This window comes from Salvia hispanica, chromosome 1, assembly GCF_029641045.1.
Source record: "Salvia hispanica isolate PSC_SH4W2 chromosome 1, Shi_PSC_v1, whole genome shotgun sequence".
NCBI lineage: Eukaryota > Viridiplantae > Streptophyta > Magnoliopsida > Lamiales > Lamiaceae > Salvia > Salvia hispanica.
The window spans coordinates 53,244,813-53,268,357 of record NC_142692.1 but is presented as its reverse complement, the minus strand read 5'-3'; the positions used below and the strand labels follow the sequence as shown (position 1 = coordinate 53,268,357).

Sequence of the window (23,545 nt, the reverse complement as noted above, 5' to 3'; positions counted from 1 at the left end):
GTTTCTTGGTGACCCAGATTTCTTCCCGCTCATAGTTGGGAACTCCCTCTTCCCCCGACTCCTCTTCTGACCCAATATCGGCATCCGCATTACCAGGTCCAGTGAATTTGGATGGTGCACGGGGCGACATTGTTGCTTCCTTGACAGAAGAGGTTCTCTATGACTTCCTAGCCTGAGGAGTGGCCACCTTCTTGCCCTTCCTCTTACGATCTATTGCCATGCAGCGCACCTCCGCAGTGTCCACCTCTTCTTCCGACCCAGGCATCTCTCCCTCCTGTACACTTCCCGCCCCTGGGGCAAGGAATCTTGATCCCCTGGACTGGTTTCCATCGTCCACCTCATCTAGCGCGCTCCTCCGCGCCACTCTTCTTGACTCCCTCAGATTCATAGGCGAGTCTTCTGGAACATCGTCTAGATCCACAATCTCAAGCGGCCCGTCATCCCTGGGCTCCTGTTCTTTAGTAACAACGGGGACATCATCCCCCACAAACTTTTTAGGGATCTCTCCCTCAGCAAACATAGACATGGGTTTCCCCCTTAGATGGTTTCTGAGTCTCCTCCTCAGTGTTTTTCGGGGTTTCCCCCTCAGATTTCTTTCAGGGATTTCTCCCTCAGCAAACATAGATGGGGTTTCCCCCTCAGACTTAAACAGGGTCCCCCCCTCAACATACAGATTTGGGGTTTCCCCCTCGACATTCCCTGGGGTTTTTCCCACAACAGATTTTAAGACAGGGGTTTTCCCCTCAATAGACATCTCCACAGAAACATTACCTTCCCTTACGGCGTCATTCCCAAAGTCGTCCACCGTCATCCCATCAAGCTCTTCCGCAAAACCACGAACACCTTTTTGCTCCTCCTCAAGTCCACCAACACCTTCTTGTTCTTCTATATCTGGGTTCGACCCAGTTTCTGCATGTGGTTAAACTTGGGTGTGATCTTCGGCTGAGGTTTGGGCTGTTGATTCGTTAGGGATTATTGACGGTGGTGGCACTGTGGTCGCGGTTCCGGTAGATCTTCTTTGTTGAATCGCCAAGAAGTGGGCAAAGATCCTTCTGGCCTCCTCCTTGCTACCGAATTTTTCCTCCAACTCCTTTAAGAATGCCTCCTCCTTAGGGTCTTCAACGGCAGACGGTTCTGGACCTGCGGAAGCATGCCACTCGGAGCGTATATCAAGTACTGGAAAAGTTGCTTGCGCCGGAACCGGCGGTTGTGCCGTCAGATCTGCCGTCCTTTTAGACGAATCGCCGGGAGGTGGTCTTGTGGTGGGGTTTTCCTTCCTTGCAGCAGTCTCTTGTACCTTCTCCATGGCCTTTTCTGCACAGATTTCACAGAAACTAGGGTAAAATTTGGTTTGGGTATTGAGAGAATTTTTGAGAAAGAATAGTGAGAGAGAGATCGGTTAGGGTTTGTGATTTGAAAGGAAGAAAGAGAATATTTTTTTTTAATTTTTAGAAGAGGCAGGCGAACGGTTGCAGGGTGATGTAAGCAACCGTACGCCTCCTGAAAAGGTGGGTTTTGAATTTAAAAAAGGTAATCGACTTCCCTCCAAAAGTGTTTTGCCTCCCCCAGGCATCTCTCAATACCACGCAAAATAAAGGTGAAACACCGAAGTCCCAGGTCAAGGATTACAAATGACAAAGCAATTTCCCTTAGGAGCTTGATGTTTCAAAAATATTTTTGGAAGATTAATTTTTTTTTCTTTGTTTGGATTTTCTTATATTAGAGAACAATTAAACTATTTACATCTGCAGATGAGTACTCTCAAGATCCCCTAGGTCAGTGTACAGATAAACTTTTATTCCCCAATTTACCTGACCTAGGAGTTAATTGAGAATAGTCATTTGCCTCAGTTAGGCAATAATTACGGATGCATGCAGTGGCACTTCCTCCACTTCATGCAATTCTGAATTATCCCTAAATACCTTTACCCGATGTCCATTGACGAGGAAGAGAACAAAATTTGGGGCGCTTCCTTGGATCTCCACTGCTCCATTTGCTTGAAGGCCGACGATGGTGTACGGGCCTATCCACTTGGACTTCAACTTCCCAGGCATTAGCTTGAGCCGAGATTGAAAATGAAGTACTTTCTGCCCAACTCGTAGTTCCTTGACCCGGAGGTTATTATCATGCCAAAGCTTTGTCCTTTCCTTATACCACATTGCTAAGTCAAATGCTTCTAGCCTTAGCCTCTCCAGTTCCTGTAGGTGCAGCTTCCTTTCTTCTTCACAGGTCGGCGCCTTCATATTCATCTCCTTTATGGCCCAATATGCCTTGTGTTCCACTTCCACGGGCAGATGGCACATTTTTCCGAACACCAATCTATAGGGTGACATCCTAATTGGTGTCTTGTAAGCTGTCCTATATGCCCAAAGAGCATCATCAAGGCGCTTACTCCAATCTTTCTTTGTGGTGTTTACCGTTTTTTCCAGAATGCTCTTGATTTCCCGATTTGAGACTTCAGCTTGACCATTTGACTGAGGGTGATATGGTGTAGAAACCTATGATGCACACCGTATTTCCTCATTAATGCCTCTATGGTGCGGTTGCAGAAGTGTGTTCCTTGGTCTGAGACTATAGCTCTAGGCACCCCATACCTGTTGAAAATATTCGCCTTCAGGAACTTAGCTACTTCTTTCGATTCACAGGTGGGTGTAGCCTTTGCCTCTATCCATTTGGACACATATTCCACCGCTACCAAGATGTAAGTGTTACCATGAGAAGATGGGAACGGTCCCATAAAATCTATTCCCCAGACGTCAAAAATTTCGCAAACTATTATTGGAACTTGGGGCATCTCGTCTCTCCTTGAAATACCTCCTGTTTGTTGACATCTCTCGCAAACTTGACATAATTTGAATGAATCCTTATTCAGGGTTGGCCAATAGAATCCGCTAACCAAGACCTTTCTGGCGGTCTTCCTGGGTCCAAAATGACCTCCACATGCCAGAGCGTGGCAATGGTTGAGCACGTCCTTCTGTTCCCATTCTGGAATACATCGTCGAATTACTTGGTCTGAGCACATCTTCTAGAGATAAGGATCGTCCCAAAAATAGTATCTGGCCTCAATCTTCAACTTCATCCTCTGGGCCCGGGAAATTTCTTGGAACCTGGCATTTCTCATGTGACTAAGTAGTTGGGCAGGTCAGCGAACCATGGTTCTGTATTCATCGGATATTTCCCTTTGTCTGATGTTCCTGGACCCGTCACTACCAACATTGTTTCCCAGGTAATAGGTCTAGTAGAATTCCCCAGATAGTAAAGATGTTCCTCGGGGAAGGCATCATGTATGGCTTCGTCCGTGTCCCCTTGAAATATTCGACTTAGATGATCTGCGACCTTGTTCTCTGTACCCTTTTTATCTTTTACCTCCCAGTCAAATTCTTGCAGTAGTAGCACCCACCTGATCAACCTTGGTTTGGCCTCTCTCTTGGCCAGGAGATATTTAATGGCTGCGTTATCAGTGTAGACTATTACTTCGACCCTAGTAAGTACGGTCGGAATTTTTCAAATGAGTATACCACGGCCAACATCTCCTTCTCTGTAGTATCATAGTTCTTCTGAGCCTGGTTGAGGGTCTTCGAGGCATAGAAAATGACATAACTCTTCCCTTCGATCTTCTGACCCAGGACTGCTCCCACTGCAAAATCACTTGCATCACACATCACCTCAAAGGGGTGATTCCAATCTGGTGTTCTGATTATCGGGGCAGAGAAAAGCTTATCCTTCAACATTTGAAATGCCTTCTTGCAGTCGTCATTAAAGACGAATTCCACATCATTGTGTAGGAGATGAGTAAGTGGCTGAGCAATTTTCGCGAAGTACCTGATGAATCTCCTATAAAATCCTGCATGCCCCAGGAATCCTCTGACTTCTTTTTGATTCATAGGGTGTGGTAGTTTTGCGATAACATCCACCTTGGCCTTGTCCACTTGAATACCTCTCTCCGAGACCACATGACCTAGGATTATTCCTTATGGCACCATGAAATGGCATTTCTCAAAATTTAGGACCAAATTCTTCTCCTGACATCTTCTCAGTACCAGATCTAGATTGGCTAAACAAGAATCGAAGGAATTTCCATACACAGTGAAATCATCCATAAAAATCTCAATGCACACTTCCAACAGATATGAGAAGATGCTCATCATACATCGCTGAAAGGTTCCAGGTGCATTGCATAGACCAAATGACATTCTCTTGTATGCATAAGTGCCGAACGGACAGGTAAAGGTTGTCTTCTCTTGGTCTTCAGGATCCACATATATCTGGAAGTATCCACTGTATCCGTCTAAGAAGCAAAAGTATTGTTTCCCAGCCAATCTTTCCAACATCTGGTCGATGAAGGGCAAAGGAAAATGATCCTTCCTAGTGGCTTCGTTAAGCTTCCGGTAGTCAATGCACATTCTCCATCCAGTCACCAACCGAGTCGGTACCAATTCATTTTTATCGTTCTTGATCACCTGTATCCCTGACTTCTTAGGCACCATGTGAACTGGGCTAACCCACTCACTATCTGGAATGGAGTAAATAATACCCAAGGATAGCAGTTTCAGGACTTTCTTCAAAACTTCTTCCCTCATGTTCGGATTCAGCTTTCGCTGTGGATCTCTATGGGCCTTTGCGCCTTCTTCTAGTCTGATGTGGTGCATACAAAGATCAGGGCTGATTCCTACCAAGTCTGAGAGAGTCCATCCTATGGCCTTCTTGTTCCTTCTGATTACCTCCAGTAACTCAGTCTCCTGTCCCTCTGTCAAGTGGCTGTTTATTATCACCGGGAAAGTTTCATCCTCCCCAAGGTAGGCATACTTTAGACTCTCGGGCAATTTCTTCAGCTCCTTCTTAGGTGTGATGGCTTCCTGAGGCAAAGGATTCTTTTTCAAGATCCTGGTTGTCATTTCCCCAAAACTGGTTGCCTCGTCTGGGCCTTTTGCTTGAACATAGCAAGTCGATTCGAATGATAGTGGTTGGTGGCAGAATGCCATGATCGCTTCATTGATCCGCTCGTCTATTAAGTCTCGAGTCAATAGGGTTTCACACCACCCTGCTACCTCCTTGTCAATAGAGTGACTCAACTCTAACTGTTCCTGCATTAATTCAGTCTCAAGATATTCCTGGACCAGGGGGTTAATAACATCGACAGCATGCAAATTTTCAACATCCAGTGGTTTTTTCATAGCTTCATCAATGTTAAAGGTATATTTCTCCCCATGATAGTCTAGGCATATGGTTCCATCAAACACATCGATTATAGTCTTAGCGGTGCATAAAAACGGTCTTCCTAAAAGCACTCCGCTAGACTCAGCAGATTCATTCTCACTCATTTTTATCACATGAAAATCAGTTGGGTACAGGAAATCATGCACTTTAACTATCACATTCTCCAGCCCACTGTCAGACCTGTCAGAAAGCCAACCAGCCACCAGACCTGTCAGAAAGCCAATCATGCACTTTTGCTTTTGTCTCCTACTTTTCAGTTGTACCTTCCAGACCTGTCAGAAAGCCAACCAGCCACCAGATATACCCTATTGTCTAAATTTCCTCTTGTAGTAACTGTCTACTTTTCACATGTCTCTGAGATACATTGTCCCCTATTTTCACGAACACAACCACATGTCTGTCATTTTCACGCCTTACTAGTCAGTAGAGTACCATCTTTATTTCTCGCCTAGGTAGAATCCCAACCTCAAAATCGTGGTAGCTAACCAAAAACACCCAGGAATATCACCACAGTTATCCGAACGTATCCATCCTTGTGGGATTTGACCCTTACCTCCACTATACTAGCCAGTAGAAGTGGGTTGACGAAATTTATTTGACACCAGGTTCGGTTGTCGTGCCAACGACTCAGCTAGGTTAGGAATCTTATCCTGATCAGTTGGATACACCCCTGCATTTACACACCCGACCGAAAACCTAGTCCGTCACCACCTTCGGGTGAAATGCATGTTCTATCGGCCAACTGGATTACCACATTCGTGTCAACCAGACTTACCCCTATCAACTTCTTATATATCGAAAGTGGTAAAACATTTATCGAGACTCATAGATCACACATTGCATGCTCAATTTTAATGTCACCCAAGGAAATGGGCAAAGTGAATATACCTGGGTCTGTGCATTTTGATGGCATTCTCCTCTTCTGTATCACAGTTGGCACATTTTCTCTAATCACTATCGTTCCATCGGGTTTGGTTTTTCCAGCAATGAACTCCTTGATGAATTTGCTAAAAGTAGGCAGCTTCAGAGCCTGCAGGAACGGTAAGTTGATTTTCAATTTGCAAAAAATCTCCATGAAGTCTTCGGTACCATCCTTCTTCTTTTTGGCTTCCCCTCGGTTAGGGAATGACTTCATCCGTTTCAATGTTCCTACTAACCCCCCAGCTGAGGGTTCTCCAGTTTCTTTCCTTGTTTCTTCACTCTCCACCTCTGGTTCTAGGTCCAGGAAGAATGGATCAGCCATACGAGGTAGCGGCTTCTCCAAATCATCCCTTTGGAGGTCATCTTCTACTCTGGTGCCTCTTAACTCAGTGTCCCTCTGATCAGGGGTAAGTTTTTCATCCTCCTTGCTTGTCATAGGTGGCACACTCTCATCCTTTTGTAGAACTGCTTTGATCTCCCTGTTTGCTAGCTCGGTTTTCCCATTTGCTTGAGGTTGGTAAGGCGAGCTGACTTTATGCTTGATTCCGTACTTGTCCAACACGTTATCTAGCCACCTATTGTTGAAGTGAGATCCTCCATCACTTATGAGAGCACGAGGTGTACCAAACCTACAAAAAATGTTTTTCCTAACAAAAGTAGTGACAACCTTAGAATCGTTAGTCTTGGTTGGAATTGCTTCCACCCACCTAGACACGTATTCAACTGTAAGTAGGATATATTGGTACTCTCCTGATTTTGGGCATGGTCCCATAAAATCTATCCTCCATACATCAAACAATTCTACCTCAATGATGGTGTTCATAGGCATCTCCTTCTTCTTAGATATTCCTCCCGTGCGTTGGCATTCGTTGCATTAGAGAATGAAGCCGGGGGAGTCACGGAAGATGGTAGGCCAATAGAAACCGCTTTGCAAAACTTTGATTGCGGTCCTTTGCACACCGAAGTGTCCTCCGGTTGGTGACGAATGGCATCTTTCAACTATGGCCGCCCATTCCTCTTGAGGTACACATCTCCTAAATATAGTATCTGCACATCTTTTGAACAAGTAGGGCTCATCTCAAAAATAAGATCGTACATCTCTATAAAATTTCTTCCTTTGATAAGGAGTAAGATCAGGAGGGCATACCTTGGCTACTAAATAATTAACAATATCAGCGTATCATGGGAAAGTGGCTTGAGTAAAGAACATATGTTCGTCGGGGAAGTCCTCGTTGATTTTTGAAAACTGCCCTTCTTGCACACTTACGATTCACAAGTAAAAGAAAAACATGCAGAGCACTTAACCTGATCAAGCTGAACAACAACCTGTTCAAGTCAGACGACTACTACCGATCGTTGGATGTGAACGAGAGACGGAAAGAGCGTTCAAGACCTTAACCCACAGTACTAAGTAACCTAGTAAAGGGAAGTAAGGGTCGAATCCCTCAGAGATGGAAGCGGTTGGAGTTGAGAATGAGACATTTGGAAGGGGTCGGCTGCGGCCACGCTTTGATTTTTGGGGTTAAGACTAAACTAGGGTTCATCCCTTCTGATTATAACCCTGAACACTGGTTCATCCCTCAGCCATACCATATACCCTTTAACACCATCAAGGTAACCAAGAAAAACACCTTTCCTAGACCTATGATAAAGTTTATCAACCTTCTGATGAGTAAAGGCAAAGCAACCAAACACTCTTAGATGAGACAAATCAATTCTTTTACCAGAAAACACTGACTCTAGACATTTTCCTTTCAAAGGGACTGAAGGTGATCTATTCACCAAATATCAAGCAGTAAGAAGAGCTTCTCCCCATAACTTTTTAGATAGACCACTTTGGGAAAGAAGACACCTAACTTTTTCAAGCATGGTCCTATTCATCCTCTCGGCAACTCCATTTTGCTGAGGGTTATAAGACACAGTTTTGTGTCTCTTAATGCCATAAGAGACACACAGACTATCCATCTGGGCATTACAGAACTCCAACTATTGTCAGTTCTGATAGCTTTGATGGATTTATCAGTTTGGTTTTCAATCAAGCATTTCCAATGTTTAAAAGTGTCGAAAACATCAGATTTTTGCTTTAAAAGAAAACACCACACCTTTCTTGAAAAGTCATCTATCACAAACAAGAAATTGACAGACCATGAGTGGGTAGCCACAGAAGCTGGTCCCCACACATCCATGTGTAGGTACTCCAAAACCCTTTTACTGATACTTTCAATAACAGAAGTGGGAAAAGACAGCCTATGATTTTTACCTAACACACAGGTATCATAGAAAGGAAGATCACTTTGAAAATCATTAGGGGAGAGGAGCTGTTCCTTTTTCAAAATTTTCAAACCCTTATCACTCATGTGTCCAAGCCTATTGTGCCACAATAAAGTCTTAGAATCATTTACCAGATTTGCATAACTACTATCATCACATAGGGAAGAACACACATAAAAGTTGAACTTTTTGAAATCTTTGAAAACACACAGAGACCCCTTAAAGATTTTCATAACCCCCTGCCCCCATTTTCCCTCAAAACCATCTTTTTCAAGAGAGGTGCATGAAAACAGGTTGTAGCATAGATCAGAAACATACTTCACATTTTCCAACTTCAGAGTAAAACCATTTTCAAACTTCAAACATACAGTCCCAACCCCAAAAATTTTACACTTTTTATCATTTGTCATGGAGACAAAGGAATCAGAAACAAGTTTGAAATCAGAGTACAAATTCTTGAAAGGAGAAATGTGAAAAGTGCATCCTGAATCAATCAGCCAGTCAGTTTGGGAAAAAGTCCAACCAGAGGCAGAGTTCACATAAAACATGTCATGATTCATGAAACAAACCCCTTCAGAATCATCATATTTAGCAAGATTGGCCAGAGCATCCCCATTGTCATTATAAGACTTTACCTTTTTGGGTTTAGTACATTCCGTCTTATAATTCCCAAGCTCCCCACAATTAAAACATTTTCTATTATTTTTATTGGGATTCCTACTCTTAGACCTAGACTTGCCTTTGTTTGACTTCTTCCCATCATTATTCTGCTTCCCATTGTTATCCCCCTTGAATTTAGATCTACCTCTAATGTTCAGGGCCTTATTCTGGGAAGATTTAGTCTCATTATTCTCCCTAATTTCAAGTTCCTTAGATTTCAGGGAACTAATGATCAACTCAAGGGGAGCAGTATCCCTCCCATACTTGATGGCGGCCTTCACATCACTTTATGAGTCAGAGATAGCATTCATTAAAGTTATGCTAGTATATTCATCAATAGTTTTATCACCAGCTCGTTTAATATCTTGAACAAGCTTCTGAAACCTATCCACATTGTCATCTATGTCATTGGTAAGATCAAGTTTGAATTTGAAAAGTTTTTCCAGAAGAGACATTCTACTAGACATAGATGTCTCAGTGTATAAGGTTTCAAGAGTATTCCACAATTCAGAAGCAAAATCAATGTTTCCAACCTTCCTTATGACAGAGTCACTCAGGTTGAGTATTATGGTTAACCTTGTCAACTCATTCATCTCAGCTTTCTTTTCCCTAGATCCTGTTTCTGGAATTGTATTTTCAACAGCTTTGAAACTTTTTGCTATATTAAAATGCACTTGGCCTTTTGCTTCCAAATACTAAAATCATTTTACCATTGAAGGGAGTAATCCCAACAACTAGAGCAGCCATTTTGAAAACAGAAAGAATTTTGGCAACCTGTAGCTACTCTTGTGGCAATCATCTCTCCATCCTTACCGGGTACTACAGTCATCCCCCCTTTCTTAGATACTACTTGCGTAGGACTTACCCATTCACTGTCTGATATGGCATAGATAATTCCTGCATCTAGCAATTTAATTACTTCTTTCCTCACTACATCTTGCTTGACAGGATTAAGCCTACGTTGATTTTGCACACGAAGTTTATGCCCATCCTCAAGTAAAATTCTATGCATGCATATGGTTGGGCTAATCCCCTTCAAATCACTAATAGACCACCCTATAGCAGACCTATACTTGTTTAGCACACACAACAACTTTTCACACTATTTTTTACTCAACACTGCAGACACAACAACAGGATATGTATTATCTGGCCCAAGAAGCGCGTACATGAGATGTTCGGGGAGTGGCTTCAACTCTACCTTAGGTGGTCCCCTTGGTTTCCCCAACGCTTTCTATCTTTCTTCCTCCTCTTCGGGGGTGCGTAGTGGTAAGAATGCATTCCCCTTTTGAGGGATTCTTTCAGGGAGTACCTCAAGTTCTGCAATCATAGCACACACATTAGCATCACAGTTAGATAAATCAGTAGTAGAAGTGAAGGAATTTATGAGACAAGATTCGAGGGGATCCTGAGTTTGATGATAAGTGACTTCCACTTCCCCCACACAATCCGTTACAACTTGGATGACGCTGCACTCTTGATAGCCTTCTGCCCCTTCTTTCCCATGGAACTTCAGGGTGTCATAGATGTTGAAGATGATGCTCTCATCATGTAGTCTCAATGTTAACTCCCCCTTTCTATACATCGATCATCGCTCCTCCAGTGGCTAAAAATGACCTTCCAAGTATTAGCAGCACCTTCTTGTCCTCCTGCATGTCCAACACAACAAATTCAGCTGGGAAAATAAATTCTCCTACTCTTACCAACACATCTTCTACAATTCCCCTTGGTGTTGTTGTGCTTCTGTCCGCCATTTGCAAGGTGATTGAGGTGGGGCGGATGTTGTCAACATCGAGTTTCCTGTAGAAAAATGTAGGCATCAAATTAATACTGGATCCAAGATCACACAATGCTCTTCCTTCCACATCATTTCCTAAAACACAAGATAATGTAAAACTCCCTGGGTCTTTGTGTTTGGTAGGCAATCCTTTCTGAATGATAGCACTGCAGTTTTCAGTTAAGCCTAATGTCTCATACTTTCCCTTAAACCTTTTTTTCTATTTTAGTTTACGTATCGATTTGATATTTCTACAATGAATCGACTAAAAATGTTGTATAACTAAAATGTATTCCCTCTATTTCTTGTTAATAGAGACATTTTTTTCGGCAGAGACTTTAAGATTAGTGTGTAAGGGAATGATGAATAAAGTAAGAGTGAGAATTTACTTTTTACTAAAAATAAAAATGACTTAATTATGTTGAAACTTTTCAAAATAGAAAATGAATCTATTAACATGGAACGGAAGAATATTATACAATCTACAATATAGAAAAAAAGACTTATTTATCCAGTTTATATACTTCTCTTTGTTCTTCAATGTGTCCTACTTTGACCTGGCATATATTTCAAGAAATATAAATGAAAATGAATTGAAAAAGTTGGTGGAGTGAGTGAAATGAATTAATAGAACATAAATAAAAATAATAAAACTAAAGTGAGACAATTAATATGGAACGGACAAAATAGAAAACGGAGACACGTAATAAAGATGATAAGGGAACAAATATAATAAAAAGACAAATAAGATTTTGAAACTTATTTTGAGACTTAATCTTCTATCTTCTTCGTACTATAAATATTTTTATATAAAACATTTTCCATCAAACTTTGACTATTATAAACCCTATCTTTCGAGTATTCTATTTCATTTCTTTCGAGTATTCTATTTCATTCAGATAAAAGAATTTATCAGTTCCAATATCTGGTTACTTTAAGTGATTGTTGTTTCTCAAATAAATATGTGTTTGCTAATTTAGTGTTGCTAGCTAAGTAGAGTTATTGTAGGTAGGACTGGGGAAAAATATCGAAATACCGGCTTTAATGTACCACAAAAATACCGAAAATGCTGAATTTTCGGTATAGCGTGATTTCCGTACGAGTATGATACCTTATTGAAAGATTTCGATAAGGTAACGGTATGAATTTTCATGTATTGTGGTATATCGCGTCATACCGAAATTTGATACATAGCGTAAATTAAGGTATACAAGGTCAAATATAAATATAATGTGGATTAAATATATTTTATATTTTGAGTATATATTTTTAAGAAATGTAATGAAAAATGAGTCGAAAAAGTTAGTGGAATGTGGGTCCTACTTTTATATATTACTCCATCTGTTCCATAATAATAGAGTCATTTTGCCATTTTGGTACGTTCCATAATAATAGAGTTATTTTGCCATTTAGGTACGTTCCATAGTAATAGAGTCATTTTCCTTTTTAGTAAAAATCAACATATTTTTCCACACCTACTTTACTCTGTCTTACTTTTCTCTCTCTTCATCTCTCTACCTTTTTCATTTTCCACCTTATTCTCCCTTTACTTAACTCACCTTTCACAATTTTTCTTAATCTCCATGCCGAAAAGATACGCCTCCATTACTATAGAACGGAGGGAGTAATTTTTAATAAAATGTGAGTAGGAATGAGTTAGTGGAATATGAGGTCCACTACCAAAAATGGTTAAAAGTGAAATGAGACAAATTTTATGGAACGGATGAAAATGGAAAATAAGACAAACTTTCGGGGACATAGAGAGTAATATTCAATTAAAAAAGAAGGGAAATAATCTTAACATCTTCATTCCTTTGGTTGCCATAGCAGGATATGACATGATATGACCCTCTTAGACCAATCTTATATTCCTAATCTAAAGTGACAGTTTGGTGAAAAGACAATTTTATCCTTTTTGGAGGAAAAATGTGAAGCTATTTTATTTATCCTTTTGGTCTTTTTGAGAAATGGCAACCATTGGATAGGAAAAAGACAGCTCTTATTGGGGGAAAATGAATCCAATCAAATGCAAACTTCTTCAAGAAGATTTAAAACACTCTTAAATAGAAAGGTTAGAATCTGCATTTTGTAAAATTACACATAATAAAGCACTATTAATTGTGCTTGCTATCAAACGAGAGAGAGAGAGGTGAGAAGAAGAAAAAGGAAGGAAGAAGAGGGAAGTCCGGCGGCGACGACTGTGCAAGCAGGTGGGCGGCGAAGACAGGGGCCGAGGCTGGACGGCAAGGCAGGCGGAAAGAGTGTCGCCGGCGAGAAAGGATGGGGAGCCGGCGATTCAGGCTGCGAAGCTTTTCCTTCGAGGCAGGCAGGGCAGGGAAGAGAGGAAGGAGTACCGGAGACGTCGGGCGGTAGAGGTGGAGGGGCGGTGGCCGTGACAGGCGGTATCCGCCGTTTAGAGAGATATGAGGCGCAACATTTCAATTAGGTTTTCTTGGTTTATTTGTTGAGTAAAGGCCAAAACAGGTCATGAACATATGACTATTTTATGATTTTGGTCCTAAACTTTATCTTTTTGATTTTTTGGTCCTGCACATTTCAAATCGGATCACAATTGGTCCTCCGTCAATAGTTCCGTTAATTTTATAACAGTCAACTTGTTTAGCCCAATTTTGACCAAATTAGACTTTTAATTTTGATTTTTTACTCCTTAATTAGACTAGGTCCCGGAGCTCCCGTCGGCGGAGCCAGAGAGCTCGTTTGCGATGGAGATGGAGCAAGAGACGTTAGCTTCGATATAGCTGGGGCTGGAACCGAAGCCGGAGGGGAAGCAACTGGAGCCGGCGTAGGTGCAGCCGGTGGAGGAGGAGATGGCACCAGAGGCGGCGGCGAGGCGGGAGGAGAAACTGCCGACGGAGGTGACGCTGGTGGTGGTGTGCTAACTGGAGGAGGAGCGGCGACTGGAGTAGCAGCAGGTGGTGGAAATAGAGCACAGCTCCAATTTGAGATCACTCCCTTTCTTCTTTATTTCTCTACATCTTCACTCTCTTTCTCTCTCCCATCTCTCATCTCTCAAATCCCAAAGCACCCTACATTTTTCAACCTCCGGCGAGCTTTTCACCTTCTCTATCTTAGAGAAAATCTAATTTGAGTAGTAGTGTTGGGTGGTGCTTTCAATTAAAAGTCTGGTGCTTTAATTTGTCGTGCTTTAATGGCACGACAAAAAGCCTCCTGCAATAAAACACCATCCTTCGCGAATTCCCTCCAACAAGCTTCTGCGACTCATCCATACGCTTGTTGCGGCACTTGTAGAGAATTAGTCCGCCTCCGGTGACCACTCCGACGCCTCCAGCAGCAACGCCGCCTCCGGTTTCAACACCACCGCCAGTCTCCGCGCCTCCGCCGGTGGTTCCCTCCTCGCCGCCTCCTCCGGTGCCATCTCCTCCTCCACCGGCTGCACCTACGCCGGCTCCGGGTCCAGCCCCGGCTCTGTCGAAGCCGACGTCTCCTGCTCCATGTCCATCGCAAACGAGCCCTCTGGCTCTGCCGACGGGAGCTCCGGGACCTAGTCTAATTAGGGAGTAAAAAAATAAAATTAAAAGTCTAATTTGGTCAAAATTGGGCTAAACATGTTGACTGTTATAAAATTAACGGAACTATTGACGGATGACCAATTGTGATCCGATTTGAAACGTGCAGGACCAAAAAATCAAAAAGATAAAGTTTAGGACCAATAAAATGGTCATATGTTCATGACCAGTTTTGGCCTTTACTCTTATTTGTTTTTGTATACTATTTGGGCTTTTAACATTTCAATTAGGTCTTCATATACTATTTGGGCTTTTAACATTTCAATTAGGTTTTCATCGTTTATTTATCATTAATTGGATTCTAATTTAGATTTGTAATGTAGGATATAATTTGGGGTTCCATACAATTGTATAATTATTGTATTCTCCATAGAATTTTATAATTAATATTTTTTAAAATTAAAATAGAATTTAATTTTGGATATTGAAATGATCTATTACTCCTTACTCTTATAGTGTAAAGCTAGGTTCCAATTTAGACTTCTAATTTATTGTACATTGTATAATACTACTATTTTTAATGTATTGGATATGTTTTATTACTCTTTGGTACTCATATTACAAATATGTTTAGATTATATTTGTACACAAACTTTTAGTTATATTTAATATTCAAGCTATATGATTTATAAATTAATATATATATATAGGGGGGTCGCGTTAAAATAAAACCAACCTTATAATCCAGAACCCAGAACTATCTCAATATTATATATTAAAATTATCAACACAAAGACAAAACTTTCTCAATAAATTTGTGTTGATAAAATTATATCTTTGTGTTGAGATTTAAATTTACATATTATGTTGATAAAGTTATATCTATATGTTGAGAAATTTCCAATATAATGTTGAAGTTCTGGGTTCTGGATTGGGAATTAGTTAGCATTTGATTACCCCCATATATAGGGTTATATATATACACATATTTCTATAGTGTAAGATAAGTATATAGTAAAATTGAGTTAGACTTTGATTATTATACTATAAGATAACATATTGTTGTCTAAGACATTTACTCATAACTTTTTTAGATTTCTCAAAATATTGAAATATGTATCTATGTTAATTTAGACTTCTAATTATATATTTTTTAAATTAAATTCTTTATAATTAAATATAAATAAATTTATGTATTAATTTATTGACATTTTTTTATTACTCTTTTGTATATTGAAATTGTTTTTGGATTATATTTTAATTTTTTTATGTTTAATATTCAAGCTGCATAATATATTTAAATTACTTAATATATTTTTTTAACCTTTTTTATTTACGTGCTTAAATGAGTAGTACTAATGTATATACTTAGAAACATTTTTTATACTCCTTCCATCTCATAAAATATGGCAATTGAAATGATACAGGAATTAATGCATAATTGTATAGTAAGAAAGAGGAGGAAAAAAGTAGTTAAAGTAGTATTAGAGGATAGTGAGACCCACAATATTATTAGTGTTTAGGGTGTACACAATAGTTGGACAAGCCGCCTCCCACCTTCTCCCACGGCCATGTCCTCGCCGCGGCTCGCAGCGCCGTGCAATAGGGCGTCGCGGCCCGCGCCCAAGCCCTTCTCCCACAGCCGCGGCCCCGCTGTGTCCTCGGGCCATAGTGATATAAGATGTGAATAAATAGATGCATATAAATAATTAGTTGAAAACAACTTTCCATTAATGGACTTGCCCATATTTTTATAAGATGGACAACATAAAAGTTACACATATTTTTAAGGGACATATGTAGTATATATATCCAATAAGATGTTAGTATACACATGGGATATGTTTTATTCTAATTAACACATTTTCTGAAATTGAAAAATAATTATTTCTACTCTATCGCATGTCTTACTTTATTCTTTAACCACTCAACTAAAAAAAAAAAAACTCGTACGGAGTACTATAAAATCTTTTGCCGATTAGAAAATACTTCACTTAGATTGAGAAGGGACAAGTACAATTTATTTAAGTGTACATAATGATATTAGATTTTGTAACTATTGAATTATTTGGAATTTGTATTCATTAAGTGAAAATCATATGGTATGTGCATTAGCACATGTGTTAATATTAGTTCTAACTTACAAGATAATTTGATTAATACATATAAGTAGGTTTGTGTTAAAATGACAACACCTCTTAAAGTGACATCGTGACACTACATATACAACAATATTATAAACTCTACACATCAATATTCAATACACTAAACAACAATCAATAGATTACAGTCTAGCGTGTTGAATATTGATGTCCGAGAAAAATTGTTGTATAGTGTATAAAATATTGCTGGCCGTTTTTTTTATACTTGAACATTCTTTTTATTGCCACATGGCAGCTGATTATTCGTCCACGTGTAAAAATGATTGGCTAGGAATGGTGGTATGGTGTTACTTTAAGAGGTGGTGGCACTCTAACACTCCTCTACATAAGTATGTCAGAATCGAAACAAACTAACTTTAAACTCAATTTTTTTTTTTCAAAATGAAAACCAAACTAAATATCCATAAAATCTAACTCGAAAAATCAAAATCTGAACTCCGAAAACGCGATTCGAATCAAAATATCAAAATTTCATAAATATATTTTATAAAATCCAAAAAATTGACATCCAAACTTAAAAAAAAAAGGAACCCAAAAAAATTGCACAATTATTCCCAAAAAATGAAAATAGAAAGTTTATTTTCCATAATTAATACAAAAGTTATAATTAATAAATATATTATAAAAATTACAACAATTTGTTTTTAAGTATAATATACTATATATGTAATATTAAAAGGCCCTGAATATTGATTAAATCAAATAGACTTCATTATTTATGGACCTGAATAAAAATGACATATTATAAAATTTCAATAAACTGAATATAGTACTAGTCAAATAGACTCCATTATTTTCACTTTACTTAATATACTACTATTCAACGGTAATTTTTTAAGCCAAATGTGAAAATTAATTTATAAACGTTGTTTTAGTTTTTATTTTTCTACACGCGTTTCTCTGCATTGCGATTAATAGGATGTATTTCTCTGCATTTCTATAGATAGGAGGCGACGTGTTGCGTTCCTGTTTGCTAAATTTTTTTTACGCAATATGCAGATCTTCGTTTTTAGTCGTACGATCTTAGATTTACGTTTTTAGCCGTGTGATATACTGATCTACGTTTTTTAGCTTTGCGATTTGCGGATCTGTGTTTCTCTTCATTTCTATTGGCTGATAGGAGGAGACTCGTATTTTCAATTTTTGTTTCTCTTCATTTCTATTGGCTGATAGGAGGAGACTCGGATCTTCGTTTTTAGCCGTGTGATCTTGGATTTGCATTTTTAGCCGTGTGATTTGCGGATCGTATTTTTTAGTTGTGTGATCTGCGTTTTTTATCCGTGTGATATTCGCATCTGTGTTTTTTAGCCGTGCGATCTGCAGAGCGGTGTTTCTATCACATTTTTTCTTTATTTAAAGGGATTAATATGCCTTTTTCGCTCCGCTTTCTATAATGGTTTTCCACTTTTTCTCAGTTTTACTTTGCATTCCAATTTTCGCCTTTGGTCAGGACTATACCGTCGCAACCCCTCTCTTCCACACTCCACGCTCCTCAACATGAACGTAGAAATTTAAGTCTATACACGATGAGGGTATATAAAACACCAAATACACAACACCAACACAATACTTTGAGGCTCAACAAACTCTTGAAGAATGCAGGACGCTCAAGGACACACCTCTAGCTATTAACCTCGCACTACTTCTCACTACACACGCACACTTTCTTGTAAACACATATAATCACACTTTGTAAGCCTAATTATAGGTAACTAAGTCGGTTGTTTTGCCGAGTTAATTTGCTAGATAATTCTAGTTAACTAATGTCTAGAGTCTAGACTATTCTAATAATATTACATATAATATTATCTATTTAATTCTATCCAATTCTACTAATCTTGATTCTAGAAAGCAATAGTGGATTTGGCTAATCAAGAACTTTGCGAGCAGGTGAGTGGTATTCCATTCAACCAGCAAATCAAGAACTTTGCAAGATACTACCTCAACAACTATCTCATGCCCAATACAACACCAAGGATCACTACAAGCCTCAGCAGTTTGCAGATCTCTTGGTGCAACAAGGATAGCTCTCATGAAAATCGCGGTGCCAACAAGTAGACGAAGCTTTTAGATGGTAACACTTGAACTCAGTTGACAAGACGAAGCTTTTAGATGTGTGAGGGCAAAACAATTCCCACATTGGAGAATGAACAAGACTTGCAAGTGTATAAATGGGCTACCCCTACTCCATTAGTATGAGGCCTTTTGGGGAGTACCACAAGAGCAAAACCGTGAGGGTTTTGCCCAAAGCGGACAATATCATACTAATGTGGAGTTCGGGTGTGCGCCACCGAGACCCAACAGTGGTATCAGAGCCCTGGTTCAGGGCTGAGCCTGTGTGGCTTGAGGTTCGGTGGTTGCGCTTGCAAGTTCTCCGATGTGACGGTCTCGACCAAGACCTGTGGTGACCGGTGGACCTGGAACATGACACACACATGTGGTCTTGGTCTGGTGGTCTTGGTTTGAGGGGAGGATTGTGAGGGCAAAACAATTCCCACATCGGAGAATGAACAAGACTTGCAAGTGTATAAATGGGCTACCCCTACTCCATTAGTATGAGGCCTTTTGGGGAGTACCCCAAGAGCAAAACCGTGAGGGCTTTGCCAAAGCGGACAATATCATACTAATGTGGAGTTCGGGTGTGCGCTACCGAGACCCAACAAGATGGTTACACTTGAACTTAGTTAACTATATGAACTGAACTACGATTTTCACATTTCTATCTAGGTAGCTTTCCTATTTTCACATTTCTATCTAGGTAGCTTTCCTCCGTGGACATTGTGAGCAATCTTCATTACATCAAGTCCCGCCATCCAATAAGCAGATATGCATTCGACTCTCGGGATGTTTACTTTTTGAAGATCAAATGGCCCAAACATCGAGTTTGAGTCTTCAAGAATGTCATCATCACCATCACCATCATGATCATCATCAAGATCCCATCTCAAGCTGCAGCTCTTGCATCGTCAAGACTGAGGTCTCTGCTGTCACGAGACGCAAAATCTAGCCCACGACCAACGACCATGCTATGCAAGATCTAGCTCAAAAAGGCTGTTGGTGCATAATTGATAGTATGGTTCTCTACCTTCTTTAGTTGATTTCTATTAGAAAAGGTAGAAAGTATGATAGGAAGTAAATTATGGTGTTTGCCTTTGCTTTTATGAAGAGGCTTTCAATTTTTGAAACAACGAAAATGTATTTTTGAATTTCTTTCCCACTGCAAAGATTTGCTCATTTTGCTTTAATTTACTGCCTGTGCATTTAAAACTACAGCCTCGAACTTGGCTTTAGCAGCAGCTGTGGCGGCGTCACTGGCAGCACGAATGTGAAAGTAGAGCCGTGTTGCTCGACACTTGACACTGTCAGATATCCTCCAATGAGTTCAACCTACATCAGTTTCCAAAGATCAGGAATCCCATGACTTTTTGTAACAAATCCAATCAAGAAAGGAAGCATAATCACCAGTTGTTTACAGATTGCAAGGCCTAATCCTGTCCCACCATATTTCTTGAACAAAGTCGACATAGCATGCTCTGTCACATCAAGAAACGCAACGCGATTGCTACCAACATTTCACACTCATATATAAGAAACAAACAGAAAAAGTACCAGGTATTCCAATGCCAGTGTCGTAGACATCACAACGGACTCGTTCCTCAGCCTTCGTTCGACTCTCCTTGTCTTGATCCATTTGATCACCATTTTGGTCACAGGACATGTTGTTGAGCTCGGGTTCTTCATAAGAAGGGCTGTTATCAGCATGTCCATTGTCATTAGTATTGGCTGAAAGAGTCGATTGATCTCGAGACTTCTTCTCCGAGCCTCTTTCGTTTACATCGCTCGGCTCTGGAACCACATACAGATTTTTTCCAACTTTTCCTTCATGAGTGAATTTTATGGCATTACTGCAAAAAAAGAACAAGGAAATGGTAAACAAACTAACACCATCATAGAAAAAAACTGACTCTATTTTGAAGGTCACCTGATCAAGTTAGTAAGAATCTGTTGAATCCTTAGCACATCTCCTTCAACCTGAAACCGAACAAGAAACGTAAACCCCTCTGTCAACGAGTAAATAAAAGTTTCTTTCTTGGTAAGCAATAGATCCTTTTCATTACCTCTATTGGGACATCTTCTGCTACCTGGAGCACGAGCTTCACTACCTCCCTCGGCCTAAACTTGGTCGCCTCCAGTTTCGTAACTCCTAAAAGAGACGAACGAACCCCACCTCATGTTTAGACTTATCTAACTAGCAGCACCAACAAAATGAAAATTTCGAAAATAAGGCGTCACATCACACCTGACTCCACCTTGGAGAGATCGAGGATGTCGTTGATAAACTGTAGAACCAAATCTCCAGAAGACAACATCACCTTCAACAGCTGCCTTTGTTCTTTCTCAAGGTTAGTGGTTGCAAGAATCTCCATCATGCTCACAACTCCGGAGAGAGGAGACCTAATCTCATGAGACATTGTCGCCAGCATTTGTTTCGCGCGCATTGTCTCCTCTGCAGGAACAACATAGCTACCAAATCAGCCACCAATTTTTTGATATTCAATCTAACTAACTATAAGATGAATAACCTGTGATATGGATCGTCTTGTTAAGCTCCGTCTCCTTGGCCTTCTGCACAGCAATCTCCTCTCTAAGTTTTGCCATCTTCTCCCTTTTCCTGACCTGCATTGGAGTCATTACACAACACAACGTTGTGAGGCTCGAAGCAACAAGCTTTTTGGATAGAGATATGACTCAAAATGTACGTGGATGGAATATAACCTGATCAGTGACTTCCATTCCCATGTAGTTCACACCAATGGTCTCTCCTGCCTTGCTGAAAAGAGGCTCCACGTAGATCAAGAAAGTCTTCGGACCAAACAGGTCCGTTTCAAACGTGATCTCCCTCTTTGCAGGCAATCCGCGTTCCAAAACCTCCCTTTTGAAGTCTTGGGACTCCTTCACGCCAGCGCCAGTGAAAATCTCCACGTCCGTTTTGCCTATGATGTCCTGTAAAATCAGTTAATCCAAGGAATTATAGTGGCACGCTCGCTCCACCATAATGGCTTTAAACAAGACGAGGATCCACATAGCCATACCTGCTCTCCCAAGCTCGGGAAGTGATTGAACATGAACCTATAACGCACATCCTTATCCTGCAAAACGTTGAACACATATCAGCCTAGAACTAAAACCACAATGTGAGTATCCCGAATGAGAAAAAAATTACACCTGGTGGCCTATAACAACAGGGACGTTTTGGAGGACGAAATGCAAGAAGTTATCGTCTCTCTTCAAGACCTGAGACAGCTCCTCCAAAGGAGCCGACTGACTCTCCAAACTATCTATACTCTCTTGCAATTTCTCCACCAACACTTGCTCTCTTTGAAGGCTAGCTTCCAGAAGCTTCTCAAGATGCATTGCTCGCTGCTTCCAGTACACAACGCTGTCATACTGTGCGTCTATAGCCACAATCTCCCCTTGGGAGACGACGTCGTCCTTCCTCCTCTCGGGAGCATCTTGGTCAAGAATGGAGATAGGGCGCTTGTCCGCACCATACCTGTCCTTCTCAAACCGATGCTCCTCCAATATCTCGAGCTTCTTGAGCTCCACTTCCTGCTGCTGCTTGCTGAGCTGGTCGAGCTCCTCTTTCAAGAGGCGCACGACGTTCGCCTGCTTGAACTCCCAATTCTTCACCAACTCGGCCAGCTGCCAGTTACCCTTGTCACTGTAGTTTGTGAGCTCCATCAGCCTCTGGAAATCTACGATGTTGGGCTCTTTGTTGATGGTGACCTCCTCCAACATGTCTTCATCTCCCCCGGGCCTCTCCATGTTGAACTGCCTACCGGCTTCTCTACTGCAAACAAAATAAAATAGTTCATCAAGATTCAATTTTTATTTCATTTTGGTGCAAACCAGTTAACATTTTAGCTGAGAATTAAAGAAGAAATAAGAAATAAGAAAAAAGAATTATAGACTTGCATATGACGATCACATGAATTTAACCTAAAAAATAAGAGTCTCATTGACTAAATTTGAGAACAAATGAGCCCTTCAGGCTTCATACTGCAAAAACATTAAAATAGTTCATCAAGATTCAATTTTTTTTTTCTGGTGCAATCCAGTTAACATTTAGCAGAGATTCAAAGATGAATCAAGTTAAGGAATTCTAGAATTGCATATGATCACATGGAACATTATCAGATATAGAAATTTAACATCAGAAATAAACAAATTTTAATCAAAGCTGCAACACAGCTAAAGTTAAGGCCAACAAATTATCCATCCCATTGCAAGAAACCAATCAAAATCGATAACAAAAAAAAAAAAAAAAAGCTGACCTTTTTGACAAGAAATTAATGGGCCACTCTCTTCTTGAAGAACAACAAAGGGCTATAATCTCATCCACGGCCTAAAAACTTTTCAGTGTAGATCTGGAAGAATCACTTTGGAGTGCTCAGTCAAATAAAAAAATTATCAATAGAAAATGTAGAGAGAGGAGAGCATGTGATTCAACCTCCTGAAAAGTTTAGAAAAACAAAAAAAAAAATGGTTGCTTGAGTTTATTTAATGATGATAAATGGCGGAATTTTCACCTATCTCTTAAGCAACGTATGTAGTGTGTGTTCTTGTTTGGATTCATTTGATGGTATGCATCTGCCAGAAGTTTAACTGGCTAAATCAATCATGTGAAGCCTCGTGTTGTGTTTACTTCAGAGTCTCTGCGACTGTAATATTACTCTACTATATACAACAACTTGGAAAATTCAGTTTGATTCTGAATAAATTATGATTTACAGTTTTTGTTTGCTTTATTTCATCTTTTAACATTCTATAATGTAACATTACATATGTATACTAGAAAACACAATGATAATTCATTATTCATCATAAAAGAAAAAGCTTTATTGGGGTCGATTAAAACATTTAATTAAATAATCATGCATTAATTATTGGATCGATTAAATACTTAATTAATAATGCATTAATTAAAGTCCTCTTTGGATCTGCAAAGGCATGACCATTTAAGGGCAAGTGGACCTTTTTATTCGTGA

The 23,545-nt window shown here is 39.9% G+C and overlaps 1 protein-coding gene and 1 pseudogene across 1 annotated transcript; both read right to left on the bottom strand.

Moving 5' to 3' along the window:
* The window catches only part of LOC148934136 (uncharacterized), a 53,079-nt pseudogene extending 46,112 nt beyond the window's left edge, over nt 1-6,967 (bottom strand).
* A 12,641-nt stretch (nt 6,968-19,608) lies between these two features.
* On the bottom strand, nt 19,609-23,235 carry LOC125218780 (histidine kinase 5-like). The gene is made up of 12 exons (XM_048120539.2): nt 23,087-23,235; nt 22,832-22,924; nt 21,723-22,347; nt 21,590-21,646; nt 21,273-21,500; nt 21,080-21,173; nt 20,797-21,003; nt 20,615-20,700; nt 20,479-20,528; nt 20,106-20,401; nt 19,959-20,029; nt 19,609-19,883 (listed from the first exon to the last, which is right to left on the bottom strand). Exons 3-12 carry the CDS (start codon nt 22,320-22,322, stop codon nt 19,764-19,766), a joined length of 1,809 nt encoding a protein of 602 aa, XP_047976496.1. The 5' UTR covers nt 22,323-22,347; nt 22,832-22,924; nt 23,087-23,235; the 3' UTR covers nt 19,609-19,763.
* Nucleotides 23,236-23,545: the final 310 nt, after the last annotated feature.